At 35.4% G+C, this 18,408-nt stretch overlaps 2 protein-coding genes and 2 pseudogenes across 4 annotated transcripts; 3 read left to right on the forward strand and 1 right to left on the reverse strand.

The window, feature by feature from the left end:
• Nucleotides 1-485: 485 nt before the first annotated feature.
• Nucleotides 486-5,088, forward strand: LOC140830359 (pentatricopeptide repeat-containing protein At5g66631-like; annotated as a pseudogene).
• Nucleotides 5,089-5,803: 715 nt separating this feature from the next.
• LOC140829501 (phosphatidate cytidylyltransferase 1-like) lies at nucleotides 5,804-11,085 on the forward strand (annotated as a pseudogene).
• A 289-nt stretch (nucleotides 11,086-11,374) lies between these two features.
• On the forward strand, nucleotides 11,375-13,895 carry LOC140829504 (PRA1 family protein D-like). Of its 2 annotated transcripts, none has more exons than XM_073192773.1 (2): nucleotides 11,375-12,710; nucleotides 13,469-13,895. In XM_073192773.1, exon 1 carries the CDS (start codon nucleotides 11,663-11,665, stop codon nucleotides 12,170-12,172), a length of 510 nt encoding a protein of 169 aa, XP_073048874.1. In that variant the 5' UTR covers nucleotides 11,375-11,662; the 3' UTR covers nucleotides 12,173-12,710; nucleotides 13,469-13,895. The 2 variants fall into 2 exon arrangements, with proteins under 2 accessions (XP_073048874.1, XP_073048875.1); XM_073192774.1 differs by having other exon boundaries at nucleotides 13,580-13,895.
• Nucleotides 13,896-14,142: 247 nt separating this feature from the next.
• Nucleotides 14,143-16,285, reverse strand: LOC140829505 (small ribosomal subunit protein uS8z/uS8w-like). 2 transcript variants are annotated; one of them, XM_073192775.1, is made up of 4 exons: nucleotides 16,187-16,285; nucleotides 15,454-15,604; nucleotides 15,198-15,358; nucleotides 14,143-14,435 (listed from the first exon to the last, which is right to left on the reverse strand). In XM_073192775.1, exons 2-4 carry the CDS (start codon nucleotides 15,584-15,586, stop codon nucleotides 14,337-14,339), a joined length of 393 nt encoding a protein of 130 aa, XP_073048876.1. In that variant the 5' UTR covers nucleotides 15,587-15,604; nucleotides 16,187-16,285; the 3' UTR covers nucleotides 14,143-14,336. The 2 variants fall into 2 exon arrangements, with proteins under 2 accessions (XP_073048876.1, XP_073048878.1); XM_073192777.1 differs by having other exon boundaries at nucleotides 15,454-15,620; nucleotides 16,187-16,210.
• Nucleotides 16,286-18,408: the final 2,123 nt, after the last annotated feature.

The following is an 18,408-nucleotide window of genomic DNA, read 5'->3' on the forward strand; positions in this document are numbered from 1 at the left end:
ACATAATTGATTTTGAAAATTTATTATCTGAGAGTACCCTCAAAACGTAATTCAGTTAATAAAATTTTAATCCCAATTAGGCTAATATTTTGTTTTCGGATTAATTTAATTAAATGCTCGCGAAAATCAGAAGTTGAATTGCAAGGACCAAATGGGATTATTTCATCCTACCCCTGCAGACACTGCCTGTAGGGTACATCCAAGGGCCAGAATTTTTTCTGGCCCAATTTTATTTTTTTTTAATTTTTTTTTCCCTATGAGATGGAATCTCAATCACTCATATAGGGTGTGGGCACTGCCCACACACCCATAATCGAACTAACCGACAAAATGTCTTTCACCTAAATCATATGAGTTTTTCATAGTTTCCGAACTTTCCGGCACAAATTGGTAATTTGGGGGGAAAAAAAGCAGAGCGACCTTCTCTGTTTGCACACACCAAAGAACCTCGAGCGCACTTAGGGTATCTCCAACCCTGCGCCAAAATGGCGTTTTACGCCATTTTGGCGCAGGGTTTCTTCCCCAATGGAGCTGCGCTATTTTGCCAAAATAGCGCAGCTCCATCTCCTCTGCGCCAAATTTGGCGCAGAGGAGAGCTCTGCGTCAATTTGGCGCAGAGCTCTTTAATTTTTTTTATTTTTTTTGTTTTTATTTATTATAAATATTTATATTAAAAATTATAAATATTATTTAAATAATAATTTAATATTAATATATTATTTTAATAATTAGATATAATGATTTATAAATAATAATTAAAGAATAATTTGATTTAATAAATAATAAGAAAAAATTAAATAAATAAATAAAAAATAAAGAATAATTTGATTTAATATTTTTTTTAATTTTTTTTTATATATTCTAATATGTATTTAAATATTTTAAAATCAAATTAATGTCAAACATTAAATGTTTTGTAAATATCATTCTAAATAAACCAAAACACCAAAATTTAAATTTAATACTAATATTCAATTACAATTAATTGTTATTTGTACTAATCATCACAAAGACTATTTAGGCAATATATTTTTAGTGTAAGATTTGAGTAATGGGTTAGAATGTTACTGGCCACAAACTTTGTATTTTGGGGTGCAAAAACTACCACCAACATCGTCACACCACAAAGATTATGGTGAGATGACCTACCCAGCAAGTGTTTAAGGGTTTAAAGAGAAGACTTGCAAAGATGCTAGCTGCGTTATATATTTAACCAGTTTTTGTTGCGTCAAGTCTTTGGATCTATCTTAACTTATAATGCATATGTATCTATTTTCAGTTTTATGGAGCTAAATTTTCTGTCATCAGTTACTACGAATAAATTTCTGCTGCCTTCGTGTGATTGCTTCAGAAATAGAGCAAGACTGAATCTTTCTTATATTCCTTTTTTTTACATAGAATTGGGTTTGTTGTTTTTGTCATCTTCTGGATTTCACCTGTCTATATTTACTTCATTTAGCTGGCCTTCATTTTGTGTGTGTGTGTGTGTGTGTTTTGTACCCTTATTTTTTCTGATTGTGCGCTCGCCACTGTGTTTGTGTGTGTTTTCTGGGGTTTTATGCCCCTTTATTTAGGCTTTTTCTCTGCTCTTCATCTTTATGTTTCATTATAATTATTGATATCATTATATTTTATTTTCTCCATTTTCTATTTCTTTCTTGTTTTGTTGTTTTTTGGTATTTAAAAAGTTTTAATATGACTTTTGCTCCGTTTTCTTATTTCCACTAGCACACTAAATATCTTTTCTCTTTGTTTTTTCAGGGAGCACATTTCACCCATACGAAACATACCCTTCATGCATTGGCCAAGATTCTTGAAAAATCGGTCAAACAGGCCAACTTCGAGCATTGGTTGATGCTATGAATTCAGGAAAGTTCGTTAACGTGTTTCCCATCAGTTTCACTGGATCGCATGAGATGGTATGCGGCTTCAGGTAATCTTGATGAGGTGTGTGGGAGGAGTGGAGAGCCACCTTAGATAAGCAATCCTTGTACTGAGTCATATAATCTTGTAATTAAACTTTTGTTGAGAAGGGTTTGGATTCAGAGGCTGTGATGCTGTTATGTAGGATGGTTGAGGAAGGGGCGCTTCCTAATTGCAGAACATAAGCAGTTATCGTAGAGCATCTAGTTAGGTTTGGGTATTTAGATTCAGCATTTAAGATTTTTCAGATACTGCTGCCAATGAGGCCTACTTTAAAGCAGTATTCTACTCTGGTGGAGGTTTTCACTCGCACTGACCAGTTAGAAACTGCCAAGATTTTGCTTCACGAGATGCAAGCTGATGGCATATTGCCTAGCCGAGCAATGGTATCGTCTTTGCAGAAAATGAAGGAGTCTGGCTATGTTGATGACAAGGAGGAATAACTTCTGGAAATGATTCCAGATGAGAGGATTAAAAGCATAGGTTATTCAGTAATTAGTCATGAGGATGATATTGATGATGAGGATGAGGGTTCTGGTAGTGTTAATCAGGACAAGATGGCTGAATTTCAATTGAAACCGTGGTTGGACCTAGCTGCTTTGGCAAGTGCCTTGTAGCAACGGGGCTCTGAAGAGGTGTCTGTATTGCAAGATGCAAACTTTGTGTGGACTAATCGATTAGTCTGCAAGGTAATCAGAAATTTTAGTTCACCTGAAACAGCGTGGCCATTCTTCTGTTGGGATGCTCATCAGCCTGGATATGTTCACGAGGTTTACACGATATCGAGGATGATTACAAAGTTGGCTCGCCATGGTTGTGTCCAACCGGTTGATCAACTCTTGTTTAAGATGAAAAAGGAGGGTATGAGATTGTCGTTCAGCACAATTAGATTAGTTATTGATTTCTATGGGTTTTCCAGAAAGGGTGATGCTGGTTAAACATTTTCCACAATGCTGAGACCATTTGTGTTCCTTTGTCACAAAACAGTCAGCTGGTTCTTTGTTCATCTCTCTTGAGGACATTGGCAAAGTATCAGATGAACACTGAAGCCATGGATGTAATTGAGGAGATGATTATGCATGGGATATTCCCAGATTTACAGACCTTTTCTGGGTTGATGCATCATTATGCACTTGAAGGAGACATTAAGACAGTGCAACGACTTTTTGGGATGGTACGTACAGAGTGACTTGGAGCCTGAAGCTTACATGTACAAGATATTCATATTCGCTTATTGCAATGTGGAAGAGCTATTCTCGCTTTGAGGGCTTTTGGGGACATGAGGAATACCGGATTTATGACTGATGCTGCTGCCGAAGAAATGCTTGTAAAGAGTTTACAGAAGGAAGGAAAGCTCATGAGACGTTTTTCTTGGTTCTAAAAGATGACGGGAGAATTAGTCCACAATCTTTTAACTGGGTAGCACCATTCTCTGCTCCATATAAATGCTATGAAAATTTCTTAATCTGTGAAAGACCATTTTTGTTGTAAAGATAAGTGATGTTCTCCCTGCCATTGTTAATGAATAATGGATGACACCAAAATATATCATAAGTTATGTTCGTTTTGATCCTCTGGCAAGAAAACAAACTTGATGTCGAATATTAACAATTTCACCATGACCTTGCACAATAATATCATCTAATGAGTTGTTTTAGGTACGAAATTTCTGTTTCTTGAACACACCATGCCGTCTGCACCTGGTTTTTTATATTCAACTAATCTTGCAGGCTTCCAAATAAGAAGTGAAGGCAGTTGTGTCAAGTTTGGTGTGTGCTATCAAGTCATCAGGTAAAGAAACAGGGAGAATATTTGCAGCCAAATGGTAGGTAAGGAGTCGATTTAGGGGAAATTCGTTGGTATGAGGAAAGGAATGCTTCCTGCCTCGTCATCTTATTTTGTAATTGAAAATTGAGTTGGTTCTTCTAGCTTAATTCAACTAATATATTCTTAAACCTAAAGTGGCATAAGTTTTTAACATATAGTGAGTTTTTTTTTTTTTGAAATTATTTGATTAAACTTTCTTTCAAATTAAATGCTATCAAAATAGTCGAAATTAAACAGAACCCTTTCAATGTTGGTTTGAACTTCCAACACATGGAAAAACAGTGAGGGCAGGGTTCAAAGAGGGGTCTTGCAGAGATTACATTGATAGGCATAGCTCGCTATATTCTTCTTCTAACCAGGTTTGTTTGACACATTAAGAAACTTCTTTCTCATGTATATATGGAGCTGAAATTTGTTTTCATCATTTTTTCATTCTCTATTTATTTTTTCTTTTATCATCTCTTCATCTTTATTATTCTGTAGTTTGTTGGGCATTCAAAACCCTTTAGTTTGAATTCTTACGTTGATTTGGTAGAATTACAAAATGGATAACAACGTATACTATTATGTAGCCATATGGCTTGATGACAATTCTGAATTTTCTCCAACATGTTCTACACATGGTATGTGATATCCGTATCTAAAATCTCAATTGTCATGGAATGTCGTGATTCGGGCTGAGATCTGGACTTTAAAGGAATGATGCATGCTTCAAAGGGCCATTCTGATTCAGTTCATGAATGACTTTTCCATCAAGAAGGCGTCTAAAGACCTCAGTTATTTCATTGCTCTGACAACTATAAGACCAAATCAGACATGGAATTGCTAGGCAGCACTCTGGTGATTTCATATTTCCACTTCAGCTGCATAACCTTCAAGATTTTCCCCGGAGAGGTCTTGGAAGGCACTATGCACAAAATCATGAAACACGGTGTTTACTTGCAGTGCGAACTGACCGAGAAAGTTTACACGTCTCACCAAAAAATGGGTGGTTTCGAGTACATCCCTGGGAAGAATCCTTTCTTCAGAAACGAGGAGTCGATCAAGCTTGACAAAGGCATGGTGGTCTGATTTGTGGTGCTGTTGTTACCTCGTATGGTGATTATCTTGGACCCATTTCTTAGGATGCCACTTCTCTTCTATACACCTACTAGGCGAGCATTTTTTTTTGTTTCTTTTGATAAATTTTGTAAATGTGAGTGCAAACAATTATTCGCAGAATACATATCGCAAACCGGATCCTCCATTGTGCACATCACTGGATTCATTTTGATCCTTCCCACCCCTCCAAGTCTTGGTTCCGCCGCTTGTCGTTGCCATTAAATGTGTTCTGGTTAACATTGTTTATTCTGAAGGTCGAACTCTTTAATTTCTCTCGTTTGTCTGCTGAAATTGATAACTCCTAATTTAATAGAGATTCAGAATATAAAGTTTCACACAAGCTGCATCCAATTATTCTATATGTAGATTGAAAAAGCTAAGATGCTCACTCTCGGTCTCCGCTGTCTTTTTCCACTTTACGCCCTTTACCTTTTCTACCTTAGATTCTCCAGCTATAAAGGTGTTCCCAAACCATCCTAATTCCTATATATCAGTTTTCATATTAATATAAGTTAATATATGTGTATCAAATACGATATTTGGGAAAAAATATACAATGAATGGTTTTGTTTTTTCTTATTTTATTTTATTGCCTATGGTTTAAGAGTGATAATAAATGAGTGTTTGACATGCCGGAGCACACAGTGCGGTTTGTGCGACGAATAGCGAATGAGTTATCTCATACTTTAGCTAAGAATGCAGTGTATTATGCTAATCTTTGTCTTTGGGATGAGGCACCAAACTTTGTGGATGCCCTTCACACCCCGATATGGACTTGTTCTGATCATATTTCTATAATAGATTGAGTATGTTTCTCTCAAAAAAAAAAAAGATAATAAATGAGTGTTTGACAATTAAATTTAATATGATTGGTTCCAATAATCCACTACAGTACACATCTAAATTGTGCCACATAGAAAATTAAAATTTTAATTAGCCCATCACTTTAACCCCGATATTTTCTTTGGACTGAATCGGGAGAAATTAAATGGTAATAATCCCGATACCCTTTTGACCTCAAATCTTTTAAAAAATCGAACCAAAGCGAACTTCGAATCCCAACACACTACACACTGAGCAAAGGCCAGATCTCTCTCGCTCTTTTCATCTATCATTGACGCATGTCGCCTTAATATTGGAGTATCTTCGTTCTCGGTTGGTTTTCTCGTACGGTTTTTTTTTACATATAATGCATGCTCCTCGATTCCTATTGGCCTCTGGTGAATTCTTTTTCACAGGTTTTGTGAATTGTTGTTTCTTTATTGTGGATTTGGTTCAACTTTGAATTTTTCTTACCAAGATGCCATTTTTCAGCTGTTTTAATTCTTAATTGCTACACGATTGCTGTAAAGAAATTAATTTTGTGTGTATGCCGTATTCGAATCATGTTTATGTGTGAATATATGTTTCATTAGTATTGTTTTTAAGAATTTTTTTTCCATCATTATTTTTGGTACTTGAAGAGTTGATAGGCAATATCTATCATATTTCATTTTGTTTTTTTTTTGTTAGCGTTGATGTTCTATGTATGGCTAAGAATATGTTTTGAAGTTTATGACTTTTTTTGGAGCTTCTCCTGTATTTTTTGTTTTTGTTCCTAAACTTAATATTCAGTATTTGTTTGATTTTATGGTTGCCTGAATATGATAGGAGTTAAGAATTAAGAAGTGAAGGAAAATTATGAAAATGAACATCAGAATAAATGTCACTAGAAGTTTATATTTGCGATTGTTTGCTGATCTTCCTTATTTTTTTATGTTATTCTTTGAATTCAAGTGTTTAAGGTGAGATAAATAAGGGTGAGGACCATTTTCTCACATGACTTTGGTTATTTTTATTGCAGCTGCTCAACGTTCAAGTGGGGCTAAATTTTGTGGTGGTTGGTTTTGATTTCTCATATGGTTCATCAGGATCAATATATTTATGTGAATTTTTAGTGGAGTTCAAATCTTAGAGAGAAGATGCAAAAGGATTCCGGTTCTGGTGGCCCCTCAACAACTAGCATGTCTACGGCAAGACGTCGGCGAAGAGGTTCAAATGAGGTTGGTGATCTTTTTGGGAATCAGCTTTTTGTATCGTGCTGAATTATGTTAAATAGATATGGTGAGAGAGTTGTTTTTTTAATTTTATCCTCTTCTTGAATCTGGTAAGATTACCTGTATTTGAAACATATAAATTTCAAATTTCTTATTTCTTTGTCTTCTCCTTTCTAAAATTCCAGGTCCCTCCAGAAGTCGATAAAGAAAATGGAAGCCATTTACTTGTTAATGATAATAACAAGTACAAGTCGATGTTAATCCGCACATACTCTTCTGTCTGGATGATTGGAGGATTTGTCTTTGTAATATATATGGGCCACCTTTATATCTGGGCCATGGTCGTGGTTATACAATAGTTATGGCAAAGGAGCTGTTCCATTTACTTAGAAGAGCACATGAAGACAGACGCCTTCCTGGTTTCAGGCTCTTAAATTGGTGGGTTGTTCCAGATCTGTTTGTCTTCAAGATCTTCTTTCTTCCTCGTGATATCATTTCATTATTAAAACCGTGCAAGTTAATGTTTCCATAACTTGGAGTTATTGACACCATTTTGGTAGTTCTTCTTAAATTTATTGCTTCAAGAAGGATTCTCCACATTTAATTCTGTAAGCTTTTTATCAAAGAATGAAAATCCTGAAGGTTTTGCTGTATATTTTTTCAATTCCAGTCCAGGCACCTTATTAGTGCCCATGCTTTTAATTACCTCAAATTCTCTTAATGTGTTTGGCTCCACTTTCATCACTTGCTAAATCAGTATCTTTATTTTCCTCGTGGACTGACATTTATTTTGTAATTAACAAAGATTTTCTGCAGTTTTATTATGGATTTTCCTAGTGTTTAACGTTCCTCTGTTTTCAGGTACTTCTTCTTCACTGCAATGCTATATTTTTATGGCCGGATTCTGAGTCAAAGGCTTGTGAATACTGTCACTACAGACAAAGTTTTGTATAAGCTCGTCAGCAGATTTATTAAGTATCATATGGTCACCTGCTATTTTTTGTATATTGCTGGTTGGTACAAACTTGACCTTGCACTCTACTGTTGTATGATCTGATATATCTAATTTTTCGTTTATTCTTCTAATATATTATATTTTGCTTGTGTGCATCAAATTGATTTTTTTTTGTCATTATATTCAGAACATGTGTCATTTCAGCCGTGATGACAGACTGTTTTAGCTGTCAATACGAAACTAAATTTTTTTTCTTTTGTGACATCAGGTTTCATGTGGTTCATTCTTACTCTAAAGAAAAAGATGTACAAGTATCAATTTGGCCAATATGCTTGGACACACATGATTTTGATTGTGGTTTTCACTCAGTCGGCTTTTACAGTGGCGAATATTTTTGAAGGGATTTTCTGGTAACACAACTTCAGTTTTCATATAATCTTGTTTACAGTTGAACGCCATGGGTGATAATTAGTGGTCGATGGTTTTCTCTCATTAGACATAATGATTTGTGTTGTTATAATGACTCCGATAGATTTCAGCCAGATCATGTATTATGTACTTTACTATATTTCAGTTGTCTCGCTCAGTTAACAGAATTTTTTAGAAACGTCTTGTTTTATGACCGTTTAGTACGCACTCATTTTTTGTATGCTTGATCTTTTACATCTTGAGGACTTCAATATTTTAGTAGCTCAGATACTTGGATTCCGAGCCTTATAAATACCCTATACTAATTAACAGACACAATTTTGCTGATTAAATTAACTTCTATAAAATTTCCAACACAATTGGCATCAATGCAGGTTCCTTCTTCCAGCATCCCTTATTGTTATCAACGATATCGGTGCTTACTTTTTTGGGTTCTTCTTCGGGAGAACTCCTTTGATCAAGTTGTCACCAAAGAAAACGTGGGAGGGCTTCATTGGGGCATCTATTACCACCATGATCTCTGCTTTTGTGGTAGGAAATCATCCAGTTATTTGGAGACAATTGAGATTATGGAAAATCTTTGATATAGTGATGGAGGTTTTATGGAGTATTTTGCTTTACGGGTCAATCTTGGCCTGTCATTTTTAAAATTTTGTGGTTATATATTTAGTTAAATTTGAAATTGTTTTCAGCTTGCAAACTTATTGGGCCGCTTTCAGTGGTTGACGTGCCCTAGAAAGGTTGTTTCTAGCTTACATTCGATCTTCTGTATTTTCAAACTTTACTTATCAGTTTTCTAGAAGTTTAAACTTTGTATTGACTGAATGGTGTAGGATTTATCAACTGGCTGGCTTCATTGCGATCCAGGTTCATTGTTTACACCTGAAGATTTTACTATCCCGGAGTGGTTTCCTGAATGGGTAAGTTTATGTCTGATTTTGGTATAAATCTAGTGACCTGGGAGAAATTGTCCCTCTTGCAGTTAACAATGGCTCATGTCAAACTTCTTGTAAATTGCTGGCTGCCAGTGTTTTTTAATTGAATCAGTTAGCTATCTTTTACCATTTTGTTTTTATTTTATGTTCTATCCTTCCAATTTTAGACGTGAAAGGTGAATATGATACTAATGAGCTGCTACACACGTCAATTATTTCCAGTTTCCTTGGAGAGAGATTTCAATTTTTCCTGTACAGTGGCATGCACTTTGTCTCGGTCTTTTTGCGTCGATTATAGCACCATTTGGTGGATTTTTTGCCAGTGGCTTTAAAAGGGCTTTCAAGATCAAGGTTTGATAAATGCGGAACATTCCTTTTCTAAATGCTAAAATTTGTAATGTACCCGATCTTTATATATATATTTTCTGTGTCACAGGATTTTGGTGATAGCATTCCTGGCCATGGTGGGATCACAGATAGGATGGATTGCCAGGTAAGCTTAAGACAAATTACTGATATTATCACAAAAACTGACGGTTGCTTTACATAATCTCAATTTAGGCTTGCTTTTACTGTTGCATTGGTACTTTTATTTTCCCTTGTACCAAGGGGAATGTATTAGAGCTTAAGTTTGATCCATTTCCCTATCCTTTTTATCTCATGTATTCACCTTTGGAAACCTTATCCATCCTTTTCTAAAATTTATAGGAAGTTTTCTACCAGATTTTACGCACACTTAGTCATGCATGTTTACATTCTACCTGGCCTGGAACTTTGATGTGTTTATGTGTTCATGTATTCATTTAATTATTTTGACCATCTTACGAGATAGGAGGGGACAAAATGATTATAGTAACAATTAAAAGCCAGTTCAGTCACATACATCTGTTTCTTTGCCTTTAGATGTAAAAATGTTTCATACTTATCTCTTATGATGGGCTGGAAAGTTCTTAATGCCCTGTAACTTAGGAAGATGGCAACTTCTTGTTCACCTTTTCCTTGATATGGTACCTCTTTATGGAACTAGGATTTGTAGCGCTGCATTTTTTATCACTTCTTGGCTTCTTGCCATGTCATTGTATTGCTTTGTCAGAAACTAACGACGATGGTCCTATCACACCGCACCTTGGTTTCATGTGCCCATGCAAGCAAGATTTAGACTCTGCTAGCATCCACTGGTGCATTCTTTCCTGCTTCATAAAAATAATTAGCCTAAGTTAGTAGAACTCATTGTGTAACATTTTCAATTTCTTCTCATAAATTGATGTCGGACAGTGGTGCTACTAAATGAGAAATAGTTCAACATTTTACTTACTCTTCTGGCCCGTAATTCACTGAATCATAGTATTTTACCAAATTTTGTTTGTTCTGTGGTTAATATACTCACCTACGTGCAGATGGTGATGGCTGTCTTTGCATATATTTATCTCCACTCATTTGTTGTGCCTCAAAGTCTATCAATTGAGATGATCATGGACCAGGTAAAAATATCAGCAACCATTCATCATGTGATCTAATAATTTATGTATTATGATTATGAGAAATGTTTTTGATTTGGTGTAGATATTGATGAACCTTACGTTCGAGGAACAGCAAGCTCTGTACACAAAGCTTGGGTGCATCATCATGGAGAAGCAGTATGGAGAATCCTGAATATGATTAAACAAGGGAACCAATGCAAACTGTGGTGTTGTTTCTTGTGCTGGCCCTGTACATTTTCTATCCTTTCCTTTTATTATTATGATAAGTTTTGATACTACTTTGCTGCAGGGATTTACAAGTGTTGTTTCTTAATCGCCTCTGTAAAGTGGGTGAGGGAGTGAGTTAGAAATACCACATTCTCACTTTTTATAATTAGAGGTATTTTTCCATTTATCTATGGAATTGGGGATATCTGAAATTAAATCATTGAATAAAGATTGAGCCGGTTCATTTTTAATCAGGGGACACGAGAGTGTGTCAGCTCTCAACAAAAAGTGAAATTTATCAAATCCATGGAAGAATACTTTGGAATTTGTTTTCTTCAGAAAATATATGTGATCTGATAATCTATGAAACTTAAGCTAATTATTAGAAGGTCATTATTTCTAATTCAACAGTTTATTATTTATAGTTACTTCAGGAACTGTGTCATTATCATGGTGGTTGTGATATATGGTCAGCAGTTTTATATATAATATCCTTACATAATTTGAAACATATTTTTAGAAACACTCCAAAAGTCTTGTCATGTGTTTTAAGTTGAAGCCCGGTGTTAAAAAAAATTGGCAATTAAAAAAAAGTCAAATTTTATGTACAATTATTGGGACCCGAATGAAATTTGATACACAGATCAAATTACAGTTTAAATCAAAATTTTCTCATATTCTATTTAATTTATTTATTGTTCGAATTCCATTTTCCAGTGTCACCGTACTCTCCCCAGATTTTACCAACGAAATTTCCAATAATTCCAGATGTCATCCCCGCCTGGCGCCACCACCTCTGCCGCCGGGTTACGCCCATGGAGACAAATCCTAGACCCATCTTCTCTCAGCATCCCCATCTCCCTCTCCGAATCCTCCTATCGCCTCACTCAAAATCTCCGTATCTTCCTTCCGAACTACGCTCTCCTCACTCTCGTCATCTTCCTCCTGGCCCTCATCACCCACCCCCTCAACCTGATTCTCTTCCTGTGCATCTTTGCCGCCTGGACATACTTGGTTATCTTTCGCGACGAGTCTTTAACTCTTCTTGGATACGATATTGACCAAAAAATAGTTGTGGGTTTTCTTGCCGTACTGACATTAGGTGCTTTGTTCTGGACTAAAGCTTGGTTAAGTCTGTTCCTTGCTTTGATAATTGGGGCTTTGGTGATTTTTATTCACGCTATATTGAAGGCGCCTGAGGATTCTTTGGAGGATTCGCCATATGGGTCGTTGCTTAATGTTGTGGATAGTCCAAGGGGACAATATGCCAGAGTCTGAAATGGTGTATTTTTGCTTTGGATTTCAGTTTGGAATTGTGTATTCAAGTCTGCTGTTATCATTTTTCTCTGATTCGAAAGCTTTAATAAGGGAACGTTCTTTTACTCCCTTGGCCCATACTTTACTTTATGGCGTAATATTGAATCAAAGGTGTCATCTCATGTTGATGAATTCATTCACATATTGTCTTCATGTTTCTTAATAGTGTTGTCCGATGGAAATTTGGGGAACCATTGGCTCTGACCTGCTCTTTATGACTTGTGAACTTATTATTTTGAATTGAATCAGCGGTTCAACTGGAATTTAGCTTGTTTTTTATTCGTTATACTCCTTTTCCCGATCATTCGGCTTGAGTTACATCTACAGGATTCCTTATGTTTATGAGATGAAATTAGCTCACGACATTCCGAAACACGCAAAGAACTGCATGGCTGTATCCCTGATAAAGTTGTATGAAATAAATAGAACTGATGAGCGAGGATTGAACAGATGAATATTTGCTATGCTGACGAGTCAAAGAATAGCCGAAAATCTCAAGGTAACACGACACTACTAAAAATTGAAGAAAGCTGTTAGCTTAGCTATCTTTTGAGTTAAGAGAAATCTTGAAACTGATTTATTTCTAGCTATTCCTTTTACTATATTTTTTGCCACTGGGAGAGCGAGATGGCATCATCATCATCATCGTGCCCAATTATAAACACCCAAAGTACATAAAATTTGAAATGATTAGAAGCAAATATTGAATTAGGTAGATCATATAACAATATTTTCTAGTGGAAATACAATGTGGCTCCATTTGGTTTGTTCATATTGTCATATCGATCTTCTTGGTCGAAACAACGTAACCAACAACTTGGTTCATAGACAGGAGAGAAACCAAAAATAGCTTCCATGACCAGGTTATCAACCTTACCTGTAAGTTGCCACTTATCTGCTCCTCCAAACTCCCACATATATAACTCATAGTCATGGTGCAGGTATTGATCATTACACCTTGGTTCTGTCATTGCATACCAAGATAACCTTGTTGCTGACCGATCGATTGATGTCCCTGAATGAGTATGTAACTAGGAAACACAGTAGCATCTAAAAATCCCATGAAAAATACAATGTAACTTCCGGTTTGAACTGTTGATTGTTGACATATGTACTAAAATCTATCAGGAGGTGACTAAAATCTATCAGGAGGTGGATATGAGTACTGAAGCTACATCTTATCCATGACTTGCTACTAGACGAGTATTCTGTAAATCTTAAATCATCTTTTTAAGTATTCTTTGAACCTTTTCATAGGACACTCCAACCAATTGGTAATATCGACGACATGGAAATCCCCTCACCAAAGATGACAGAAGTACTGATACTTCAGGGCCATTAAACCTCGATTCTTCAACTCGTTTGCAGGACTTGATATCATGCTTGAATTCAAGAATCGAAAAAACTTAATAGGACACTTGATCTGTGTTGTATATCTGCTGTTTCAACCTGAAAACATAAGCCTCCAGACTGAATCGTCACACAAATGATCAGTATCTGCAAACGTCTCTCCAGATTTCTTAGTCATGAAATTATCTCAGTGATTGAATCGTTGCACGATTAGTTATGGGATTAAACTGAGATTCATGTTTTACTTGGTTCTTGATTATTATACCGTTCATTTACCTCTTATCAAAATTCAACCACGTCAGTTTGACCCCTATGTAGACTTGTTTTAATTTAATTTTTGTTAAAATTTTGTTGTCGTTTCAAATGAAAATAATGGGGGTGAGGTCACTTTATGTAACGTTATGCTACATTACCATTGAATTGCCATTCTATTTGGTAAATGGTGCAAATATATTTTAAAGTTTACTCTAATTTGTTGCAGCTTTATAAACCCGTTTTTCATTCATGCGTTCTCGCTAGGAATTTTGGAAGCTAAAAGACATTGGCTATGAAATAATAACAACATTATCCAAGAACACTTGAAAAAAAAACGATTCTTTCAAACTATTGAGCTCGAAATAGCTGACACAACATCGAGATATGTTAAAATTTCTGCTTGCAATTGAAGCAACGATCAATATAATCGAACATACAAAAATCCCAAAACTAAGCAAGTTTAAAATCACATCAAAATCTCTTCATAAAAGTAACTAAACCTCAAAACACGTTCAAGCCCTTAATAAAAGAAGCCAAGAACCTTGCCACCGACATTTTTTCTTCTGGCCTCTTCATGGTCCATGATGCCTGCAGATGTCGTCAATACAATGTAGCCAAACTGCAAGATACATTGGAAGTTGGGGTAACCCACATATTAAAGATAGAGCAGAACCAAATGACTGTAAGTAACACAGAACATAGTTTATGCGCCGCTAATGTAGCGGCTTGTCGAGCATTTGACAAACTCACACCATGAACGAAATACGAACAGTTAACATAATATGGTCAGAGATCTCTAGCACCTTTGATCAGGGTTGTGAATAAGGATCATCATCAACACTAACTACAAACTCATTAATCAAACGAGAAAATATTTTAGATAATGAAGTATCCTATAAAATGTATAGTTAGTGTCAGACAATCTTAGGGCCATAATCTTTCAAGTCAATTTTTAATCCAAACATAAATTTCCCATAAAAAGTACCCATCGCCATTATATTCCCAATTTCCCATAGATGAATCTCACTCTCAGCCATTAATCCATGACAACTCTTTTCATTTTTTTTTGGAGTCCTCCTGCAGATAAAACACCAATCTATGACGCCCACAACATAACCATAAAGTGAAATCAACACTCAAGATTAATCTATAACCACAAACTAGTTAAAACAAATAAATATAATACTTACTAAACTTTTATACATATCATGGTGTTTCATCTTGGCACTGTAAATGAACAAAATTAAACCTCCAGAGCAACAAATCCTACTATAATGACAGAAAGCCACATACATCAGCACAGAGAAATCCAAAGATTATAATTTTCATGGTCTAAAAATTATAGTTTCTAAAGAATGAATAAAAAAAATTTAATGCCTACCTGTCTGGAAGGAAGCAACCTTGCAGTCCATCCCTCGATATCCTTGACACCGATATCAAAACGAGGGCTGATCACACCACATTTGTTCAACCTTCCATTAAGTTCGACAACAATTTTACCGGACCGGTGATCATCTACAAACTCAAACTCCCCAATATATCCTGCATGACGAATCAAAATGATGAAAGCATTAAGACATGTCTCGCACAATATCAGGAAAAGAAACAAAAAATAGTTTAGTGAATTGCTAGCATACCATGCTTCTGCATCACCAAGAGAAACTTGATGATGACTTTGGACGAAGGCCTTATCATTACTTGGCGCTTCCCCCGCTTCTCCGCATTGTACATGCTCTTGAGGGCATCATTAAGCACACTAACTCTCACCATCTTAACTTACTGAGAAGACTGTACATAGAACAAACTACAGTCAAGTTAATAGCCTAAATCATACCAAACAGGGTTCAACACGCAAATAAAAAAAAACAATAATGTCATTAGTAAATTCTTGAAAAGAATTCGATTTTCGCAGTCAAAATACAGTAAGTCGGACCAAAAAAATCGAGGGGTTTGCCCTGCTTACAACAAACACAAAACGCAAATGATGTAGCTTCAAAACTCAAGCCCAATGACTCAGATTAATGGCATACGTAAACATCAATTAGATTCAACCAAGTAAGGCGAGAAGGCCAATGACCTAATACTTATACAGTTCAACATTCCACTGGCGCTATAAAATTCAAATCGCTGCAACACACACACACACACACAAAAACAGAATGTAAAAGCTTCCCGGATTCTAACGGTACACGTCTTCCAGAAATGATAAACAAGCAAAAGACATTGATCAAAGAAAAGGACAAATTCGTTGTCAAAATCATAAGTTTGAAAATAAATTGATCAAATAATTCACGCACAGAAGAAGTAGCAAAATGAAGAAAGAAATAAAATTGAGGTCTGGTGAGTTGAGGCGTTAGGATTTCAGCTTACCAGACGGCCAAGAATCAGTAGGAAGCGGGTGCCAAAGTCGTCTTCTGTGTGGATTCTCGAAACCCTAGAACCTATTTTACTTGCGCTTAATGGGCCAATTAATATATTAGGTATCGTAATGGGTCGTTAAATTTTTATTGGGCCAATTGATATATGGGCATAATTTGTAATGGGCCAATTATTGTATTGGGAATGAATACTAGCCCATTTATTTTTATGAGTAAAAATAATGGCCCATTTATTTTAATGGGCCTATTGATATAGTGGGTATACGTACTGGCCGATTGGGTTTTAATGGGTCAATTTTTATATTGGGTATAAGTAGCGGCCCTCTAATTCTTTTAATGAGCAAGTTGATGTTGGGATACGTACTGGCCCATTTTTCGTTTACTGGGGTATACATACTGTCCCATTAGTTTTAATATACATCAGTTTTTTATGGGCCAATAACTATATTGGGTATGGGTACTTGTTTTTATGTTTATAAGTACTGGCCCATTCGTTGTTTTAATTGGCCCATTTATATATCGGGTATACGTACTAGACCATTAGTTTTTTTAATGGACAAACTGAATTAAAATGTTTGGTGTAGCTAACGGCCCATCATTTTAATGGCCCAATTGATATACTCATTAAAAATAGCCCAATAGGTTTAAATGGGCCAATGACTATATCGGGTATACGTACTGGACCTTTGTTTTCATGGGTATAAGTACAGGCCCATTAGTTATTTTAATGGCTAATAGGCTAGTTACTATATCGGGTATACGTACTGGACCATCAATTTTTAATGGGCCAATTGATATGTACTGGTTCATTAAATCTTTAGTTCTGACCCATTAGTTTTTAATGAATATGCATAATAGCCCATTAGTATTTTAATGGGCCACTGGTATCTTATGTATACGCTTAAATGGGCCAGTTTATAAATTGGGAGTACATATTGGCCATTAGTTGTTACGGGCCAAAATATAAATCGGATAAACACACTGGCCCATTATGTTTTGATGGATACGTACTGGACCATTAGTTTTTTAACGCATTAATGGCCAATTAATAATAGCCCATTAGTATTTTAATGGGCCAGTGGTATCTTATGTATACGCTTAAATGGGCCAGTTTATAAATTGTGAGTACATATTGGCCATTAGTTGTTACGGGCCAACATATAAATCGGATAAACACACTGGCCCATTAACGGCCAATTAAAAATGGCCCATTAGTTTTAATGGGCCAAAGACTATATTGGGTCTTCGTACTGGACCATTTGTTATATCGATATAAATACTGGCCCATTAGTTCTTTTAATGGGCCCAAACTGTACCATTAGTTTTTTAATGGACCATTGATATGTAATGGTTCATTAATTCTTTTAGTTCTGACCCATTAGTTTTTAATGGGTATACAATAGCCCATTAGTTTTATAATGGTCCAATTTATATCTCATGCATGCGATGCCCGTTTATATGTTGGGTGTACGTATTGGCCCACTATTTTTAAAGGCCGTCTTATATATTGATTAAACAGACTGGCCCATTAGTTTTTAATCGATAAACTGGCTCATTAGTTTTTGATGGATACGGACTGGCCCATTAAAAATATCCCATTAGTTTTTAATGGGCCAACTAATTTGTACTGGTTCGTTAATTCTTTTAGTTCTTTTAACCCATTATTTTTTAATGGGTATACATAATAGCCCATTAAAACATTCTCGTTAATGCTCGTGGTCCACTGATATATTGGGTTACTTATTGGCCCATTGATTGTTAATTGCTAATGGGTATACGTTAGTGGCCTACGTAAATACTCCCGACTCCTAATTAAATTAAAAGAAGAAATTCGAGAGCAATTTCTTTGTTTTTAGAGTTTTCTCAGTTGAAATTTTATGAAAGAGGGATTTAATAATTCATAATTATTTAAATTTAATATATAAAAGTAATATTTTTTATTTAATAGAAATAGAAACATATTGTTAATTTCTTATTGAACCAGATTCATTTCTCAGAAACTTCATTAAATTAATAATCTAAATACCTAAGTTCAGTCTTGATTGAAGCATGTAACATGCATGTGCTCCCAACCACCATCACATTTTATAAAATTCCAACCCACAATAGACTCTCCAAAATTGACCAACGTATATTACCACCAACATAATCAAATAATTGTTCAATCATTCAGATTTTATAAATAAATTTATTATTATATTGATGATAATAATT

The sequence above is a fragment of the Primulina eburnea genome, chromosome 4 (assembly GCF_022965805.1).
Source record: "Primulina eburnea isolate SZY01 chromosome 4, ASM2296580v1, whole genome shotgun sequence".
In the NCBI taxonomy this organism is placed as follows: Eukaryota; Viridiplantae; Streptophyta; class Magnoliopsida; order Lamiales; family Gesneriaceae; genus Primulina; species Primulina eburnea.